At 34.2% G+C, this 20867-nt stretch overlaps 1 protein-coding gene across 1 annotated transcript in view; it reads left to right on the top strand.

The window, feature by feature from the left end:
* Positions 1-20867, top strand: part of PDE4D (phosphodiesterase 4D) — a 1540268-nt gene that overhangs the window by 484011 nt on the left and 1035390 nt on the right. Inside the window, exon 3 of the mRNA XM_003265958.2 lies at positions 19200-19429. Within this exon, the coding sequence (XP_003266006.2) occupies positions 19200-19429 (230 nt within the window). The remainder of the gene's footprint in view (positions 1-19199; positions 19430-20867) is intronic.

The following is a 20867-nucleotide window of genomic DNA, read 5'->3' as shown; positions in this document are numbered from 1 at the left end:
TTCCAGGAGCAGCTAGAATGTATGCTCTTTGAGAGCAGAGATCTTTGTCAATTTTGTTTACAGCTATATCAGAGCACCTAAATCAGTGCCTGCCATGTAGTAGGAGCTCATTAAATATTTGTAGATTTCATAATTGGAGATATTCAAACATAGAATCATGGTCTACTTGTCAGTGCTGTAGGAAAAAGTAATTAACAATACAAGTAGAGGGTCATGAAACAAGGGAAATACTGAAGTAGATGACATTTAAAGTTACTGCCAACCCTGAAAGTCTATCAGACAGTGACATAGAATGGGATTATGTATTTTACATTAAATATCAAACATAGTAAAGTTAAAGTAGAATAGGTATGTGTGGTAACAAAACTGAGAAAGCAGTTTGCCAGTTATTTATTTATGGTATGGACAGGAAATTATTGGCTAGATTTTTAAATGAAAATATCCAATAGTTGAGATTTTTCTGATAGTTAACCGTATCTTATATCTTATGTCCATATTGACGACAGTGATTATTCCATTTTCAATCGTTTTGTGTCATCTAAGCAGCAGTTAATCATTCTTATGTGATGAAAATATACTTTTATTCCCTGGTATTTGTAATTTAACTTACAAAACACATGTTGCCTTGAGGTTTGGCATGATTTGTTATTCTATCCTTCAAGGAGACCCATGATAACAAATCAAATCATTGAGAACTGATTTCGGTTTTCATTGTTTGGGGTGGTAACTGAAGGTGACGTTTTGAAAAATCATACTATAACTAACCCACAAAATAATGTTCAGAGGCCAACATGTGGCAAAGGAACACATAGTTAAGTATATAGTTTTTAATAGAAATTCTATGCACCTTTTATTGTGAAGGTCTAGCATTTTAATATTTTCAAAATCAAGAAAGATGAACAATTTCTTTATAAACCTGAAGGGAAAATAAAAAGTCTAAAGCCCTGAATTTGAGTTCTAGAAATGAATGTATTTAAAATGCAGTCCTGAGGTGCTGTATGCTAATTATATAAAGCAATAGCTTATTAAATTCTTGGAAACTTGCTGTTTATTTGAAATTGGATATGGTAATAGATTTTTGTTAAATGTTATTTTGTAAGGGATAACATTTTCTCCTGCTTAGTTTCAGGAAGAAAGAAAAGCAGCACTTAATTGTTAAATGGTTAGTGGATACTTAATGGTTGGATTAGACCTATGCATCATCATGTTTACAGCACAAAACAATGGGAGAAATTTCTATTATGGAGCAGCGCCACATAACCTTAAAATCCTGTATCATCATTATCATCATTATTGTGTGTTGAGTATACAAGCGTCTATCTCTGAGGAATACGTAGCAATTTATGAATTTGTTTTAATTAGTTTTCTCAGCCTTCTCACAGGGCATGGGGGACATATTGCTTAACCCTAGTTTTAGAGCCAGCCTTAGGTAAAATGGTGATGCAAACACTTTTATTTTGGTGACTCTTCTGCTTGCAGGGATACCTCCTTTTTGCACAGCACCTTATTTCTCCTTCTGTGTACTAAAGGAGAAAATTATTACACATTTTTATATTTAAAAATACGTAGTTGAAAATTTCAAATATATGCGAAAGTACAGAGAATAGTATTGGTTGGTGCAAAAGTAATTGTGGTTTTTTGCCATTTAAAAGTAATGGCAAAAACCACAATTGCTTTTGCACCAACCTAATATAATGCATCTTAAATACTTATCACCCAGTTTTAACAATTCTCGATATAGAACTAGCTCTTGTTTCATCTGTACCTCTACCCTTATTTCCTTCCTCTACAATTATTTTCAAACAAATTCAATACACAATATTTCTTCATCTGTAAGTCCTTTAGTATGTATCTAAAAATAGTCTTTTAAAAATTACCTCAATAGCATTAAGGTGCTTGTAAATTTTCCTAACAAATTTCATAATAATTTCTTATTATCAAATTTAGCTGATTTTAAAAATAATTTTATTAAATAATTTAAATTTTTGGTATGAAATGGTAGCAAGTAAGGTTAACAGATCGAAATCATTATGTGTCTGAATTCTCTTTTACACTATAAATTTCCTCTTTATATCCTTTCTCTCTGCACCCTTTAAAAAGAAAACTGGGTCATACGTCTTACAGAGTTTCCCATAGGTTCAGTTTTGCTGATTGTATCTCTATCGTGTTGTTCAACCTGTCCTTTGAATTTTCTGTAATTGTTAGTTAAATCTAAAGGCTTGATAAATGACTAATGTTTTATTATTGTGAGAGGATAAGCATATTTTGTTTTTTGTTTCCCCAGCTTTATTAAGGTATAAATAATAAATAAAAATTGTGTATATTTGAGGTAGACATGTGATGACTTGATATATGTGTACATTGTATAATGATTACCATGATCAAGTTAATCAATGCATCCATCCCTATAAATGGTTACCTTATTCTATGTATATGTATGTGTGTTAAACAATACAGTATTATTATCTATAGTCACCAAGCTGCAATATTAAATCCCCATAATGTATTTGTCTTATAACTGAAAGTTAGTATGCTGTGTCCAACATTACCCCATATCTACCTTGTCCCAGATTCTGGCAACCACCATTCTATTCTCTGTTCCTATGAGTTCAACTATTTTCGATTACACATGTAAGCAAGATCATACAGCATTTGGCTGTCTGTGTCTGGTTTATTTCAGTTAGCATAATGTCCTCTAGGTTTATCCATGTTTTCTCAAATGGCAGGATTTGTTTTTCTTTTTACTGTTGAATAATATTCCATTGTATATACACCACATTTTCTCTATTAATTCATTTGTCAATGGACATTTAGGTTGGTTCCATACCTTGACTATTGTCAATAATGCTGCAATTAAGACGATAGTGCAGACATCTCTTCAGCATGCTCCTTTCGTTTCCTTTGGATATATACCCAAACATTAGAGTGCTGAATCATATGGTATCTCTATTTTTAATTTTTTGAGGAAACTTCATCCTGTTTTCCATAATGGAGGTACCAATTTACGTTTTCACCACAGTGTTACAAGCCTTCCCTATTCTCCACATAGTCACCAACACTTTTTATAACCACCCTAATGGGTGTGAGAAGATACCTCATTGTGGGTTTGATGTGCATTTCCCTGGTGATTAATGATGGTGAACACCATTTTATATACCTTTTGGCCATTTGTATGTCATCTTTGGAGAAATGTCTATTCAAGTCACTTGCCTATTTTTAAAATGGGTTATTGGAGTGTTTGCTATTGAGTTGTAGGATTTTTTTGTGTATTTTGAACATATCAGGTACACTCAGCCCTTTGTATCTGTGGGTTATGCATCAAGGGATTCAATTATCTGAGAATCAAAAATATTTGAAAAAATAAAATAACAATAAAACAATAAAAATAATCAAAAAGTAATATAGCATAATAATTATTTACATAGTATTTACATAGTATTAGTATTATAAATAACCTAGAGATGATTAAAAGTATACAGGAGGATGTATGTAGGTTATATGAAAATACTATGCTATTTTATATGCAGGACTTGAGCATCTGAAGATTTTGGTTTCTGCAGAGGGTGGGAAAGGTTGAACCAATCCCCTATGGATACCAAGGTAAAACTATGGATGGTTTGCAAATATTTTCTATCATCCATACGTAGAAAATATTTCATATTGTTGATTGTTTCCTTTGCTGTGCAAAAGCTTTTAAGTCTGATGTAGTCCCATTCATTTTTCATTTTGTTGCCTACACTTTTGGTATCATATTCAAATAATCATCACCAAGGCCAGTGTCAAGAAGCTTTCCACCTGTTTTCTTCCAGGAGTTTTATGGTTTAATGTTTTAATTTCCTTTAAGTGAATTTTTGTATTGTATGTAATAAAATATGGATACGATTTCATTCTTTTGCATATGAACATCCAGTTTTCCCAGGAACATTTATTGAAGAGACTATTATTTCCCCATTGTATATTATTCATGCCCTTGTCAAGGACTAACTGATTATATATGCAGGGTTTATTTCTGAGATCTCTATTCTGTTCCATTGTTCCGTGTGTCTGTTTTTATGCCAGTACCTCGCTGTTTTGATTACCATAGCTTTGTAATATAGTTTGGAATCAGGGAGTATGACGCTTCCAACTTTGTTCTTTTTCTTCTTCTTCTTCTTTTTTTTTTAGATGGAGTCTGGCTCTGTTGCCCAGGCTGGAGTGCAGTGGCATGATCTTGGCTCACTGCAACCTCTGCCTCCCAGGTTCAAGCAATTCTCTGCCTCAGCCTCCCTAGTAGCTGAGATTACAGGCACCTGCCACCACGTTCGGCTAATTTTTGTATTTTTAGTAGAGATAGGGTTTCACCATCTTGGCCAGGCTGGTCTTGAACTCCTGACCTCATGATCCACCCACCTAGGCCTCCCAAAGTGCTGGGATTACAGGCATTAGCCACCATGCCTAGCCATTCTTCTTTCTTAGGACTGCTTTGGCTATTCAGGGTCTTTTGTGGTTTCATATTAATTTTACAATGGTTTTCTCTATTTCTGTGAAAAATTCCATTGAAATTTTGATAAGAATTGCATTTAATATGTAGATCCCGTATGGACATTTTAACAATATTAAATCTTCCAATCCATAAATATGGGATATATTTTCATTTTCATTAATGTCTTATAGCTTTAAGTGTAGAGATCTTTCACCTCCTTGGGTAAATTCATTCCTAAGTATTTTGTTCTTTTAGATAGTATTAAATGGGATTGTTTTTCTTAATTTATTTTACAGATAGTTTGTTGTTAGTATATAGAAATGCAACTAGTTGTTGTATGTTGATTTTGTATCCTGTAAATTTGCTGAATTATTTTCTTAATTATGACAGTTTTTAGTGAAGTCTTTAGAGTTTATTTTTTAAATATAGAAAATGTGATCTGCAAATCTAATTTTGGATGCCTTTTATTTCTTTTTCTTGCCTAATTGCTCTGGCTAGGGCTTTCATTACTGTGTTGAACACAAGTGGCAAGAGTAAGCATTCTTGTTTTGTTTCAGATTTTAGAGAAGCAGCTTTCAGTTTCCCAGCATTTAGTGTGATGTTAGCTGTGGGCTTCTCAAATATGGCATTTATTGTCTTGAGGTTCATTCCTTCTATTCCTAATGTGTTGAGAGTTTTTGTCATGAAAGGATGCTGGATTTTGTCAAACACTGTTTCTGCCTCTATGGAGATGGTTATAGATCATATGATCTTTATACTTCATTGTGTTCATTTGGTATATTACATTTTTTGATTTGTGTATATTGGATCATACTTGCAAATCTAGGATAAACTCCACTTAATCATGGTGAATGATATTTTTAATGTGTTGTCAAATTCAGTTTGCTAGTATTTTGTTTAGGACTTTTGCATTTATGTTCACCAGGGATACTGCCCTGTAATTTTTTTTCTTATAGTGTCCTTATCTGATTTTGGTCTGAGGATAATGCTGGCCTCATAAAATGAATTTGGAAGTGTTCCCTTCTCTTCACCTTTTTTAGAAGAGTTTGAGAAGCGTTTGTATTAATTCTTAAAATGCCTGCTACAATTCACCCTTGTTGCCACATGGTCCTGTGCTTTTCTTTGTTAGGAGTTTTTTTTAAAAAAAATTACGGATTCAATCTTCTTACTTGCTATTGGTCTGTTGAGGTTCATGTAATATATTTCTCTATCCGTTTGCTTTCAGCCTATGTGTATCCTTAAGGCTTAAGTGAGTCTCTTATTGTCTCGATATGAGACAGCATTTTGTTGGATTTTTTTAAATTCATTCAGCCACTTTGTGTCTTTTGATTGAATAATTTAATCCATTTATATCCAAGATTATTATTTATAGGTAAGGAGTTATTACTGCCATTTAAAAAATTGCTTTCTGATGAGTTTGTGGTTCTTGTGCTGTTTTTTTTGTTGCTGTCTTGTGATTTGTTGATATTTTGTAGTGGTGTGCTTTGATTCCTTGTTGTCTTTTCTGGATCTATTAGAGTTTTTCTTTTCTGGATCTATTAGAGTTTTTTTTTTTTTCTTTGTGGTTACTATGGGACTTTCAAAAAACATCTTATAGCATCTTATAGTTATTTTATTTTAAGCTGATGACAAGTTAATTTCAATCACATGCAAAAACTCTACACTTTTACTTTCCCCCATCATTTTGTGCTACTGATGTCATGCTTTGCATCTTTTTGTGTTGCGTATCCATTAACAAATTACTGTAACTATAGTTTATTTTTAATTATTTTACCTTTTAACTTTTATTCTAAATTTAGAAATAATTTATGCATCATCATTACCACATTCAAGTATACAGAATTTAATTACGTATTTACCTTTTCCAGTGAGTTGTATACTTATATATGTATTTATGTTGTTATTTAGCAGCTTTTCATTTCAACTTGAAGAATCACATTAGTATTTCTTATAAGGCAGGTCTTGTGGTAATGAACATCTTCAGTTTTTGTTTGTCTGGGAATGTCTTACCTCTCCATTTCTGAAGGCTAACTTTGCAGGGTACAGTATTCTTATTTGGCAGGTTTTTTTCTTTCAATGTTTTGAATATATTATTCCATATTATTTATCTTTTATCCATGTAGGCTTGCATTGGTGTCTGTGAATTTGAAGAAGCAGTCTTTCGGTCTTTACAGGCTGATTTTAACAACCTTCTCTTCCACCAATGGCAGACCTGTTATTAGGTATGCAGATAGGTGTGGTTCCCCCTGGGTTTCTGGAGGACTCCCCCTGGCTCACTGAGTATGTCTATGGGTAGGGAGAACCGTCCCCAGATAAACGTTGAGAGAGCTTGGAACTAAGTCACTGCTGCTTCAGGGTCCACATCTGAGAGGGCTTGCCGCCAGGGAGTTGGATGGGCATACATCTCTGGGGACAAGATTGACCTTGGGCCAAGTCTAAGTGGGAATGGAGCAAAGTTATAGGGCCATCTCAGAATCTGCTGTGGAACCAAGTTTGGCAAGCCTATCTCCGAGAACATGGATGAGAATGAGTCCTGACAGGTTGCTAAGTGGACAGGACTGCTCTCAGGCTACAGTTTCAGTTTTAGGATATCATAGTTAGCAGACATCTCTATGCAAAACTCTACTCCTTTATATCTCTGCCCATTTATGTTATCAATGTCACATATTACAGCTTTTTATATTTTGCATTTGTTAACATAGTTTTATATTTATATTTTATATTTAAGTTCTATAACAGAGTTAAAAATAATTTATGCACCAACATTGCAATATTATACGATTTTTATTTGTCTAAATATTTATCTTTTCCTTTGTGTTGCTGTCTAGCATACTTTGTCCCAACTCAAAGGACTCCTTTTAGCAATTCTTATAAGTCAGGTCTAGTGCTAAAGAAGTACCTTAGCCATCGTTTATCTTTATTTCTCCTCCATTTTCAAAATACAGTTTTGCCAGAAAGAGTATGCTTGGTTGACAGATTTTTTCTTTCAGCACTTTGAATATATTGTCCCACTCCCTTCTGGCCTATAATGTTTCTCCTGAGAAATCTGCTAATAATGTCATTGAAGGTCGCTTGTACATGATAAGCCATTTTCTCTTCCTTCTTTCAAGATTCCCTTTTTGTCTTTGATATTTGACAGTTTGATTATAATTTATGTTGGTATGTTGGTTTTTCCAAGTTTGAGTTTTATGAGTGTCTTGAATTTGGTTATTAATTTCCTTCCTCAGATTTGGCAAGTATCTAGCCATTGTTTTTTTCAAATAAGCTTTCTGTCCTTCTCTCTTTCTATCATCTCCTTCTCAGATTTGCATTATGTGTATGTTGGAACACTTGATGGTGTCCCATAAGTTTCTTAGTCTTTCTTCACTTTTCTTCATTCTTCTTTTTTTCCTCTTTGTATCTCTGGCTTCATAATTTTAAGTGGCCTCTCTTTGAGTTCATTTATTCTTTCTTCTGCTTGATCAAGTCATCTGTTGAAATGCTCTAGTGAACTTTTCAACTCAATTACTGTATTCTTCACCTCCATGAATGTTTGTTTTCTTTTTGAAGTTTGTTGATATTCTCATTTTGTTCCTGCATCATTTTCCTAATTTCATTTAGTTTTCTATCTGTGTTCTCTTGCAGCACATTGAGCTTAAGATTATTTTTAATTATTTGCCAAGTAACATAAATTCTTATTTCTTTCTGATTGGTACCTGGAGGTGTATTTCGTTCCTTTGATTGTGTCATGTTTCCTGTTTCTTCGTGTGCCTAGTTATTTTTTTCTGTGATTTGTGCATTTGAAAAAGCAGCCACCTCTTCAGTCCTTATAAATTGGCTTCATACAGGGGAAGACTTTTACCAATTAGCTCACATACAGATTTTGGGGGCCTCTCCAGTTTTTTTTTTTTTTTTTTTTTACCACGAGATACATCTTTGAATTTGTGTGTGTTCTTTCCCAGTTAGAGCGATTTGCTTCTTTTTCTTCCAAGAGCTTTTAATCTCTTTCTCCGTCCGGTGTCTGTCTGTACCACTGCAGGTTCTGTGGCATTGCAATAAGCCACTGAGTTACCTTTTGCTCTCTGCAGACCCCAGGCATCCAAAGTATGTAGATTCCATTAGTGTTCTGAATCAGGCAAGACAGAAACCAGTCTCTCAGACAACACTCTGAAAAACCAGAACATTGGACATACATTCCACTCTTCTCTTTCTCTCCTAAGGGAGAAGTCATAAGGTGGGATTTTTTTTTCCTGATGACGCCAAGCTGTGCTGGCTTGGGGGAAGGGCTGTCATGGTTGATGTGAAATGCCTTTTCTCATCTGTTTCAATGAGACTGTTATTTTCTTTAAGTTTGCCTCAGGCACTGCAACTTCTTGACTGGTTTCTAGAATTTTCATAAAACTTTTTGGATCATATATTATTGCTAAGTTGGTGTCTCTGGTGGAGAATTAGATCTCTCGCTGATGAAACTCTATAGACTACTTTTACAGTGTTTACTATTGCTCTTATTTCATCTCACATGTACATAGACACTTTCCTAACACTTATATAATTGTTCTCTCCCCAATAGCTAATAGTGTTTCCTGTAACACATATTGACACATACTAAGTTCTTATATAAGAAAATATTTAAGGGAATTTTGTATTTTTCCACTAAACTTTCTGTTGATTATTTGAAGGTACCACACTTTTGGTTGTTATTGTGGCTTCGTGGTAAAATTTTATATGTATTAGAGCAAGACCGTAACCATATTATATTTTATAACATGGCCTAATTCCTCCAAAAAGTAAAATAAAAAAAGAGATTATTTTCTTGCAATAACATTAAACTTAGAAAATTATTCAAAGGAACATCAGTCTTGATTATATAAGTCTTGGAAAAGTTGTATAGATGTCTTAATCTAAGTTCTACCTATTTCTTTCTGAGCTTATTTTTAAACATTTTGGTTTGTTTGTTTTTATAAATGAGATGTTGGTGTGGTAGTTTTAACAACTGGTCTTTGATTTTATAAATAAAAGCCTTTTGCATATTTTACTTTAAAACTGGACAAACTTACCTGACTATTCTTACTTTCAATTATTTTTCAGTTGATTTTTTTTGGGTTTCCTACATTAAACTAGGTTGTAATCAAATAAGGATAAAGTTGCCTTCACTTTTCTCATACTTTTATGCCTCCTATTTCTATTCCTCACATTGGGTTACTGAATTTGTTAGAGGTTTTTGAAAAATAGGGGCAATGTTATATTTGGACTAAAACTATGAACATTGAAATCAGCTAAACCTGGTCTCAAAACTCTGAAGGATCCTCAGTTAGAACTGAGAGGTCTTAAAAGACGTGGTGGCTAGAGAGAGGTCTGCACACACATTGCCATGAGTCCTCAGACCACATAAGACACTCTTTCTTGTCTGAAGCAAGGCTGGAGCCAGGCCTATATGGCCTGTGGAAAGCTCCCATGGAACAAGCCTGCTGTTCTCATTCCAGGCAAACTAACCACTGTACAGTTGATAGTGTCACTGTGGACAAACTAATCTGTTTAAGCTTCATTTTCCAAATCTGTATCATGGGAATAGTAACAGTTTTTTGTACAGTTTTTATAAGAATCAAGTAGCTACCTATACAATATATGTAATACAATAAATATTACTAAGTTTCTATTATCCTGATTTTAAGCATGAACCTATGCTTTACCAGTAGCTATAATGTTAAATATAAATTTAATATAAACATTCTTTTGATCCATAGTTTGTTTATCAAGGGGATATTTTGTAGTTATCTGAATATCAAAGCCAAAAGCAAAGCAACATTTCTGGCTCTCTGCATGTGGAAAGGGAACTTAGATTTACTTTGTCTCCCCTTTCCTCCCACAGCCCAATATTTGTTAGTTTATTCTAGATTTACATACCCAGTTTATCATTGTAAATATATCATCACTTAGATGATGGTTTTAGGTTTTGCTTTCATGGTTATACACATAGTTTTGATTGGTATTGGTATTTAAATAAAACTTGAGAATGAAGACAATAGATTATTTGTATTTCTTTTAAGGTTGTGATTTGACCCCTGATTCCTCAAGTGAGAAACTTTTCAAAACACTTGAGAGAGTCAACTGGCTGAGTTTTACCTGTACTTACTGTAAGACATAATTTTTAGCTGCTAAAAAAACAATGTTAGTTTCTTTTCTACACTTGGGATTCTATTACTGTATGTAACTGTGAAGGAAGTAATTGACAGAACTCATGTTTTTCCTTAATTTTTTTCCTTCCTCTACTAACAAAATCGAATTGAGTTTATTTTTTAAAGTCACGCAGGAAATGTACAATGCTATTTATAAAAGGTTAATTGAATCCTAGACTTGCAGATCGAGTTTCTTGTTAATGAGAATATACAGTAGAATATTACTGATGAGAGATTTTTCTATTCCTTTTTGGAAACTTTTTGGAAGTTTTGATGACTGAGTTATAGGAAATTGGCTTTAGAAAGACTTCAGTGATTTCTGTCTCTTCTAATCAGTATGAAATCACAGCCTATAATTGGATTATGCTCTGTGAATGTTTGAAACCTATCTGTTATCTTTGTGTTAACCTGAGGTAGAAATTTTCATTTTTATATAGAATTAGTTTTGCAAGAGTATCTTTTCTATATACAAATATCCATTTGAAAATTGATTGTGTTAAGTTGATACAATGCCCTTTTCTATATTAAAAGACATTAGGGTGTTTATTGCCTTGACTTGTTCGTTTCCTGTAAGGTTATTTGGGCAATAATAGCATTCAGTTTTAAGATAAAACATACATATTAAGTAATGAGACAAGAGGAAAAACATTTGGCATAAGGCTTAGAGAATTTTAAGGCTCATTTTCCATTATTGCTTTAGTGCATTATTAACAATTTCATGGGGACATGCAGGACTAATATATGGAGAAAGTGTCTGCTATTGGCATATAATATGTTAAGATTGCAAATATGATTTTTAATCCACTGTGATAATAGCCTATTAAATTGTATCCTAGTCCTTGAAGAGTCACTAACATTATCTTGTTTATACTACAAATTTAGGTACAGGAAAACTTTACTTTTATAGAACTTAATGTTGCACCAAACTAACTGGACAGGAAAAAAAGGAACGTGGCATTGGGAGTGATAAAACAAAACCCATCCTCTGCCTACGACTGTCTTCTTCCTGGGCCTATCTGACTATTTAACATGCTAACCTTTACGATGCTTTGCATAGCGTAGGCCCTCTGAAAGCACTGAGTGCCTGAAATGTTTCATTCTTATTTAAAGCAAAATAGGTGAAAATCCTTAATCATGATGTTTATATATTTGAAAGAATATTTGAACATGGGGAGAGACCCAACAAGTTTGAGTGGCTGAAGTTTTGGAATTTTTATAGAAATTCCCTATTATGTGTTTCAACTTTATGCCTGACTTATAATAATAGTTACAAATACTACATTGCTAGTAACACCAATATCCAATACCATTTCCTCTTTCCTAATTTCTTGCAGTTGAAGAAATGGAGATGAGTATGTCTATATGCTTCACTCTTTCCTCAGCAAGACTTATTTAGCATATGTTTTGTTCCAGGCACTGGCTAAGTGCTAGGGGTACAAAAGTTGTTTTGGCTCCCTTCCTTCCGGATGTGTCCATGTGTCCAGGCTAACAGAGTGAGTAGTCACATAGACAAATCATTCTCCTACAATTGTCAGGCTGAAGGCTGACTTGGTGTCATAAATAAAAAGGCAGAAGATGTTTGTGTTCATTGCCTTGGATGATATTTTCAACTTGAGTGGGCAGATTGAAAAGAAAAATACGGCCGGGTGCAGTGGCTAACACCTGTAATCCCAGCACTTTGGGAGGCCGAGGCGGGAGGATCACCTGAGGTCAGCAGTTTAAGACCAGCCTGGCCAACATGATGAAACTCCGTCTCTACTAAAAATACAAAAAATTAGCTGGGCGTGCTGGAGGGTGCCTGTAATCCCAGCTACTTGGGAGGCTGAGGCAGAAGAATCGCTTGAACTCAGAAGGTGGGGGTTGCAGTGAGCTGAGATCACGCCTTTGCACTCCAGCCTGGGCAACAAGAGCAAAACTCCACCTAAAAAAAAAAAAAAAAAAAGAGAGAGAAAAGAAAAGAGAAATGGTTGGAGGATAGCAGCTTGGACAATGCCTAGGTTTTGAAGACAGTTAATTGAGGAGCCAGCAATGAGACTAAATGAAAATGACTGGAGAAGTAGATAGAAATCAAAAATAAATGTCCAATTTATGGGGTGATCTACATCTTTTTTTTGTTTGCGACAGTCCAGGTGTTCTCTTTTTGTCGATGTCACAACTGGCTAGCACTTTCTTTCAACTTGCAAAAGTGTTATGTACTCCAGTAAACCCTAAGTTCTCTGTTACAGCTTTGATCATATACTGGTGATTATCTGTCTATTATATTTTTCCTCAAATGAACTGTAAGTGCTTAAGCAAAAGGAGGTGCCTAATTCATCTCTGCATTTTCAGTACCCGACACAAGCATCAAAGGTAGTAGGTGTTCAATAAATGATTAAATGAGAAATTAATAGGAATGGAAAAACAATTAAGATAGGTTGAACTCCTTTAGAGATACACATATAAAATAGCACTACCTGTAACAAGAAAATGCTAAATTTTTGTGGATTACCCCAACAAAAGATTATCTGTGGCTCATGTACCCCAAATTAAGTGTTTCTGATTGGCAAGTGTCTCTCTTGTAAACAGTGATTAAGAAACCATGGCTTCTTCCATCTCGTGGCTCTACCATCTTCAACACATGGTGAGGGGCTGCAGAGGGGAAGAGAAATAGGGGGTTGTACTCACAAAGTTTTTATGTGGCAGGCCTGAAAGTGGCACACACACAGGCACATACACGTTTCCTTAACTTCTACTCAATGAGCATGTAATGTAACACTCACTGACATCTCTATAGCTACCTGTAAGGGAGTCTGGAGATGTGGTCTCACTGCATGCCCAGAAAGAAACATTCTTTCCTGCAATGCCTATATATGTATAAATATATATATGTATATACATGTTTACATATGTATGTATATGTATATATATGTGTATACATATAGTGTATGTGTATATATGGATACACACACACATCTTAAGGGGATTTTCTTATAGAAATTTTATTTCTCCCTTCTCTCTATATATATATATGAAATAAATATCAGAGACTGTGAGATTCTTAAGAACCACAGAAATTTATTTAACCCTAGTAATATGCATGCCTATGTTTTAAAGGCCATTAAGTAGTTTGCTATCTACTTTTGAAAGAAAAAAAATTAAACAAAGGAATTAATTAAATACCTTGGATAAAAACTGAAACAAACAAAAAGGAAAATAATAATAATAACTTTAACATTCATCCATTGTAAGTGTCAATTATTATGGAATTGCTTACTTTAGGCCTGTATTTCAGAATTTTATGCAGTAAAAAGCATAACATTAAAGTTATTTGTCAATTATTCCATATAAGTTGGCTAATTATTGAATATAATTTTATTTTACTACAAGGCAGCAGGTTCATATTACATTTATTTCAATATGTGAGCATTTCTTTTATTTTGATATTGCATATCTTGAAGCTGAACATGAGATATTTCTAAGTCCCGTCAATAGTAAGGTGAATGTTGTATCATTTTATTATTATGACTTTTATTATACTTTTAAAATTGAAAAACAAGACATTTTTATTATAGGGAATACAGAAGCTAATAATTAATAAAGATACTAAAACAAAATTATTACCAATACTGCACAGGAGAGCCATTTTAGAGAATTAGGATATATCCTTAAACAATTGTTTTATGAATATAATATGTGAGTTTTTTGCTTTGTTTTGATATTATTGTTTTATAAAAATGGGATCACTCTATAATCTGTTCTTCCCACTCAACATCGTATCATTAACATGATTACATATTCTTCTACATTATTTTAACAGCCTCATAGTATTTCATCATATGATATATCAACATTTACTAAGTCAATCCTTCAGTACAGCAATTAGATTACATCCAGTTATTTGCTATTATAAATGAGCTGCAGTGAACATTTTTGTGCCTGGATATTTGCCAAACAGTTTTATTAAACTATGTCTAAAATGTCAAAACCACTAGTTCTCAAACTTTAATATGCACTAGAATGATACTGGTGACTTATTCAGACTCATAAGCCCTACTCATAGAGATTGTGTTCAGGAAGATCTGGAATAAGACCTGGGAGTCTGAATTTTAGCAAGCACCATCTATGATTCTAATGCAGAGGGTTTGAATGTCACATTTTGAGAAATAATAACTTGGAGACACTAGAAATACTATCTTTTTCCATCATCTCCTTGCCATAATGCCATTTTCTAACAATAACATAAGATACTTATTGCTCTGGCAATTAGTTTTACATCTCTCTCCAAAATAAAGGCATTTAACCTCATACCTTGTACCTGATAAGGTTGTTCTTTTTATTTCTGAACCATAACTGATACACATTGATCTAGAGTGTGAAAAAAGCCTCTTTTACTGCTTTGGAATGGAAAATGTTAGAATATAGCCCTCTAGTGCTGTATCATTTTTATTATAAAGATAGAAATATTTATAGAAAGTGAGTTTAAACTAACAGAGTATAAGCATGAATGTAAACTTCATTTTTAGTAGAGATAATTATCTCAAAAAAGTTATGTCTTGAGGCAGTTTTATCTAAAAGAGAATGTCACAAACATTAAGTCATTCAACAGATAACCTCAGTTATATAAAGCATTTTTGCAATTGCAATGCTAACACCCAGAGTAGGCAGCTAAATGCTTATAAAAAGATGTTAACTTTGGCCAGCTATATTTAGTGCTACTGAAGCTTTGCTAGACTCATCCTTTGTTCTTCTTTTCTATGTTCATCCAGAAGAAGAGTATTTACACATGTATTAGGGTTCTCTAAAGGGACAGAACTAATAGGATATATGTATATGTGAAAGGGAGTTTGTTAAGGAGTATTGACTCACACGATCCCAAGGTGAAGTCCCACAATAGGCGATCTGTAAGCTGAGGAGCAAGGAAGCCCGTTCAAGTCCCAAAACTTCAAAAGTAAGTAAAGTGGCAGTGCAAGGATCCAAAAACCCATCACTCTATAGAAGCATGTTATAACATTTGATGATTCTATAATTCTCATCGCACTCAAAAGTAGGAAAGCTGTTTTCAGTCTGTGGTCCAAGGCCCAAGAGCCCCTGGCAAACCACTTGTGTAGATCCAAGAGTCCAACTGTTTGAGAACAGGAGTCTGATGATCGAGAGCAGGAAACATCCAGCATAGAAGAAAGATGGAGGCCAGAAGACTCCGGCATTCCAGTCCTTCCATGTTTCTCTGCCTGCTTTTAACCCAGCTGTGCTTGCAGCTGTTTAGATGGTGCCTACCCACATGGAGGGTGGGTCTGAGTCTCCCTGTACACTGACTGAAATGTTAATCTTCTTCGGTAACACCCTCACAGACACACCCAGGAACAATACTTTGTATCCTTCAATCCAATCAAGTTGACATTCAGTATTAACCATCACAACACATAAGTCATTAACTTAATCATGACCAATCCAGGAATGAAGTTCTGTTCTTAGAGGAACTTCCTAAGTACATAAGTACACAGAGGCTCACTTTCCCAATCTAAAAGCTAAGACTGTTCCAAGTGCATATGCTCTCTGTTTTTTTCTGTATTTGTTGTCTCACAGAAACATTGATTTGCCATTGGTTGTTGCAAAATCAGTATTTTATAACTTGAAGTGGTGTTAAGGTTTATTTTGTATAACCTCTTGATTTTATCCCTATGGAGACTAAAGACCAGCAAGGTTAAGACCAGCAGATCTGGAACAGGTTATTATAGAAATTTGTATATTATGTTGTTGCTAGAAAATGTAATTATTGCAAGGAGATGATGGAAAAGATAGTATTTATGATATCTCCAAGCCATTGTTTTTCAAAATGTGATGTTCAAACCCTCTGCATTGGGATCACAGGTGGTGCATACTAAAAATAAAAGATAGTATTTATGATACCTCCAAGCCATTGTTTTTCAAAATGTGATGTTCAAACCCTCTGCATTGGGATCACAGGTGGTGCATACCAGGTCCTATTCCAGATCTGCTGGTCTTAACCTTGCTTGTCTTTAGTCTCTGCAGACAAAAAATCAAGACATTATACAAAATAAACCTTAAGACCCCTTCCAGTTATGAAGTACTCTGATTTTGTAACAACCAATGGCACCTCTTAAGACCACCTGAGTAATTACTGGCAGAACAGGGGATAACATTTCTATCCTCTCATTTAATGACAGATTGTCACTCATTTCTAATGTTTATATAGGGCTGCTCTCATCTCAGTTCTGTTTAATTTTTCAAATTAAAATGTGAAGCTTATTGAGTTATGATCAATTAGTGTGTGTTCTGTTCTTTTCTAGTAATACTCACTCTGCCAGTGACTATACTTGTTAAGGTAGTGCAGCATGGTGCTTAGCTCCAGTTTTAACTAGAAGAGATTTGGGTTTGGATCCTGACATGTAGGGTGATCAGTCATCCTGGTTTCCTTGGGACTGTGGGGTTTCCCTGGACATAGGACTTGGAGTGCTAAAATCGAAAGGTCCTGGGTGAAGTAAGATGATTAATTACCCCACTAGCCATGTGGCTGTGTGGCCAGTGCATGCTATTTGATAGGTCTCTGGGGTTTTTAATGGGTAAAATGGGAAAAGTAAGAAGAACTAACTCATAGGATTTTAGTAAAAATTAAATGAGACAGTATATGTAAAACACGGCACTACTTAATAAAGACTCAGTAAATATTAGTCATTATTATAGACGTTTTATAAAGCAAGTAGATTCCTCAAAGCACAGATTCTCAGAATATAGGATTTGAAATAAATGAACTTTCTTTTTAGCTTTGACCTCTTTCTTTTTTTTTTTTTAAACCTTCTCAGTACCCTTCTGTCATCTTGTCTATACAACTGGACAATACAACCCAAGGTTGGATAGAGTCCACCATCTCACGTCCTTTTACCTTTTTCAAGATATAAATCAGGAAGACAAAAATTTTCTATTTGGGAACCGATATGAAGAATGAGCATCAAAGACAGCATAGAGCTATGGAGAAAGGGGAAATTAGCCTGGATTATAATAATAGCTGCCATTTTGTTGAGTGCAAACTCTTTGCCAGATGTTGGTGCTTCAAATACTTTACATATTTGGTCCACACAAAGACTCTGAGAGGTAAATATTATTATCTCAGTCTTCAGATGGAGAAACAACCTCAATGAGCCTAAGTGACTTGCCCAAAGATAGTTGTATACTAAGGAGTGTAACAAATGAGGTCTGGATGTTACAAGCTCGACGAGTGTCTTAACTTTCAGCCAACGGGTTAATTTTGGGAAATATAAACTTCTTCACCTATAAAACTCAGAAGGGAAGGAAATTGCCATATATGAGTGCTAATCACAATGCAGGTAATGAACTATGCACATCATATGCATGGTCTCATTTAATTCTTGTATGTAAATATTAGTCCCATTTTTATAATAAAGAAACAGAAGCCTTAGAGAGACTAAGCAACACTCTACCAATACAAATAGTAAAGTGGCAGTGCAAAGATTCAAAAACCCAGCACTCTATAGAAGCATGTTATAACATTTGGTGATTCTATAATTCTCAATATGTGGATATAATAAATATTGCTAGAGTAAACTTTCCAGCCATTTGGAAATAATTATTGCTCATGTAATAGTATATTTTTCTCAACTAGAATCAAAATATTAAATTTTGACCTGGGTTTACTTTTGCATGTGGATAACATGGATCAAATTTGCAAAATTCTGCTGAGCTGTGACTTAAATACAGTTCTACTGGGTCCTCAAGTTTCTTTTAAAGTCTTTTTTTTCTTACTATCCTCTCAGTCTTATAAAAATTGGCAAGAGTATATCTGAGTAAGATGTGACATATGAAAACATATGTTTCAAATATGGCCTTAAATATGCAGAAAAAAATAGGACTTTTTTTCTTCCTCTCTCTTCATGGGCATGCATGTAAGAAAAATGTATATAAATATACAGTCATGTGCTATATAACATTTTAGTCAACTATGGACCACACATACTATGGTGGCCATAAGATTATAGTGCTGTATTTTTACTGTATCTTTCCTATGTTTAGATATGCTTAGATACACAAATATTTCCCATTGTGTTATAATTGCCTACAGTATTTAGTACGGTAACAATGTACTATCTAGGTTTGCGTAAATACACTGTGATGTTCACACAACAAGGAAATTTCCTAATGATCCATTTCTCAGAATAGATCATTATCAAGTGATGTATAACTGTATATATATACATATGACACATGCATATGTCAATATATATATTTAACGATGTTTGCAATTCATTTCATAGAAATTGTAAAAACATTTTGATTTATCTTTGATTTTATAGAATTCACACACAAAGCTAATAAATTCTAAGATTACTGAAGATGTTAGTTAACTGTTTTAACCAAGCCATACCTGGTGAACAAATTTGCTATTTTAAAAATAAATTTAGATTTTAGTTAATCAAATATTGTTCAGTTAATGTCACTCTTTTCTAGATAGCATTTTTCATGTATACATTTTACTTAATTTATTTCCCAGGAAAGTATTAAGCCATCATGTAATGATAAACACTGTGATTTTTGTTGATTATATGTACTTTCTTGAATTATTACCTCAGGCCTCTGAGGAAACACTACATTCCAGTAATGATGAGGAAGACCCTTTCCGTGGAATGGAACCGTATCTTGTCCGGAGACTTTCATGTCGCAATATTCAGCTTCCCCCTCTTGCCTTCAGACAGTTGGAACAAGCTGACTTGAAAAGTGAATCAGAGAACATTCAACGACCAACCAGCCTCCCCCTGAAGATTCTGCCGCTGATTGCTATCACTTCTGCAGAATCCAGTGGGTGAGTGCCCTCAGATGTCATTTCCCCATTTTATATTTTAGATGGTGATTGTTATCTGTGGTCTTTTGAGTGTTTGTGGCTCATTGCTTGATTTGAGTGGGAGAACAATGGGGTTTCTAGAGTCAAAAAAAAAAAAGGAAGAATTTCTCAGGTGACATTTCTATATCTGCAGGAGAAGACATTTTAGTGAAATTATTTTACAAGGAAGAGCTGAAAATGTATTGGTAAATGCTAATAAACATTTGCAAAAGGGCAGTTGAACTTGGAAAATTAATATTGGCCATAAGTGACTCGATAGAAAACATTTTAACAAATGAGAACTAATGGACAAATTACCATGTAGTGATACATGTCTAGAAACAATAGGAAATGTTCATTGATGCAAACTGAATTTGGAATCAAGAATAGATTGTATTGTAATTAGAATCAAAAGAAATATGCAATGGTATTCATGAGTCTAAAAATTTTGCCTTTGACATTTTGAGGTATTGCTTACCAGAATACTATTTCAGCTCCCAGTATAAGGTGATTTTATTTAGCATTAGTAGTTACAGAGGAGTCAGCCACAGCCACATCTCCATCGTGTAACATTTTTATTTCCTACTTCGCAGGGTATAATTTTTGTTTTTATTCTTTTTTGTGTTGTTTACCAATGGAGTTTTACACTTTAAAGCAATGTCACCAGGTTAAAAATTGTAAAAGAAAGTAAGGATATTGGGCACATCCATTATTTGTTCTTGTGACCAGCTGCATTTTTAAGAAGCCTGGATAGAAAGGAAAGAGGATGAAGCCAGTGGGCCTTACATAGATAGACTCATGAACATTTGCTAAAACTACAAGAACAAAACAATTACTATGCTACTAATGTGATGCTCCCACTTTCTCTGCCAAGTTAAAGGCATCTCTGGGGAAAATGCCTTTTGGCTCTTGTTAAAGTTAGGAAGGTTGTGCTCAGAGGAAATTTGGCTAGTAATTCAACTCAAAGATACTGAATTTAGCTATTTTACTTGTTATTGACCAGTCTAAGGGACCTGTGTTAGAAAAAGGTATGAGGAAAATTCTACTAGATAAATAATAAGACAACAAATATTCACCTTGAAGCAATGAAAAGAGGAAATATATTTTGTTTCTGTTGTTGTAATTGAACTATGTGTTTAAAGAAGAATGCACACACATTGATCAGACTCATACTAAAGCAGATGGGAATTTTATATGACAGCTTGACCTGAACATTTTTTGAAAAATGCTGTTCCCCTGAAACTATTTCTTCTTTCTTTGGAATTAACATTGCTGCCATTCATTCTGATTCACAGATATCAGGTGTATCCGGGGATCCCAAGACCACCTTCGGGTTCAATGATTTGCTAGGAGAGCTCTCATAATTCAGCAAATAGTCATATTCATGGCTCTGATATGTTATAGCAAAAGGATTCAATGC

The sequence above is a fragment of the Nomascus leucogenys genome, chromosome 18, assembly GCF_006542625.1.
Source record: "Nomascus leucogenys isolate Asia chromosome 18, Asia_NLE_v1, whole genome shotgun sequence".
In the NCBI taxonomy this organism is placed as follows: Eukaryota; Metazoa; Chordata; class Mammalia; order Primates; family Hylobatidae; genus Nomascus; species Nomascus leucogenys.
This window is presented reverse-complemented; position numbering and strand designations above follow the sequence as displayed.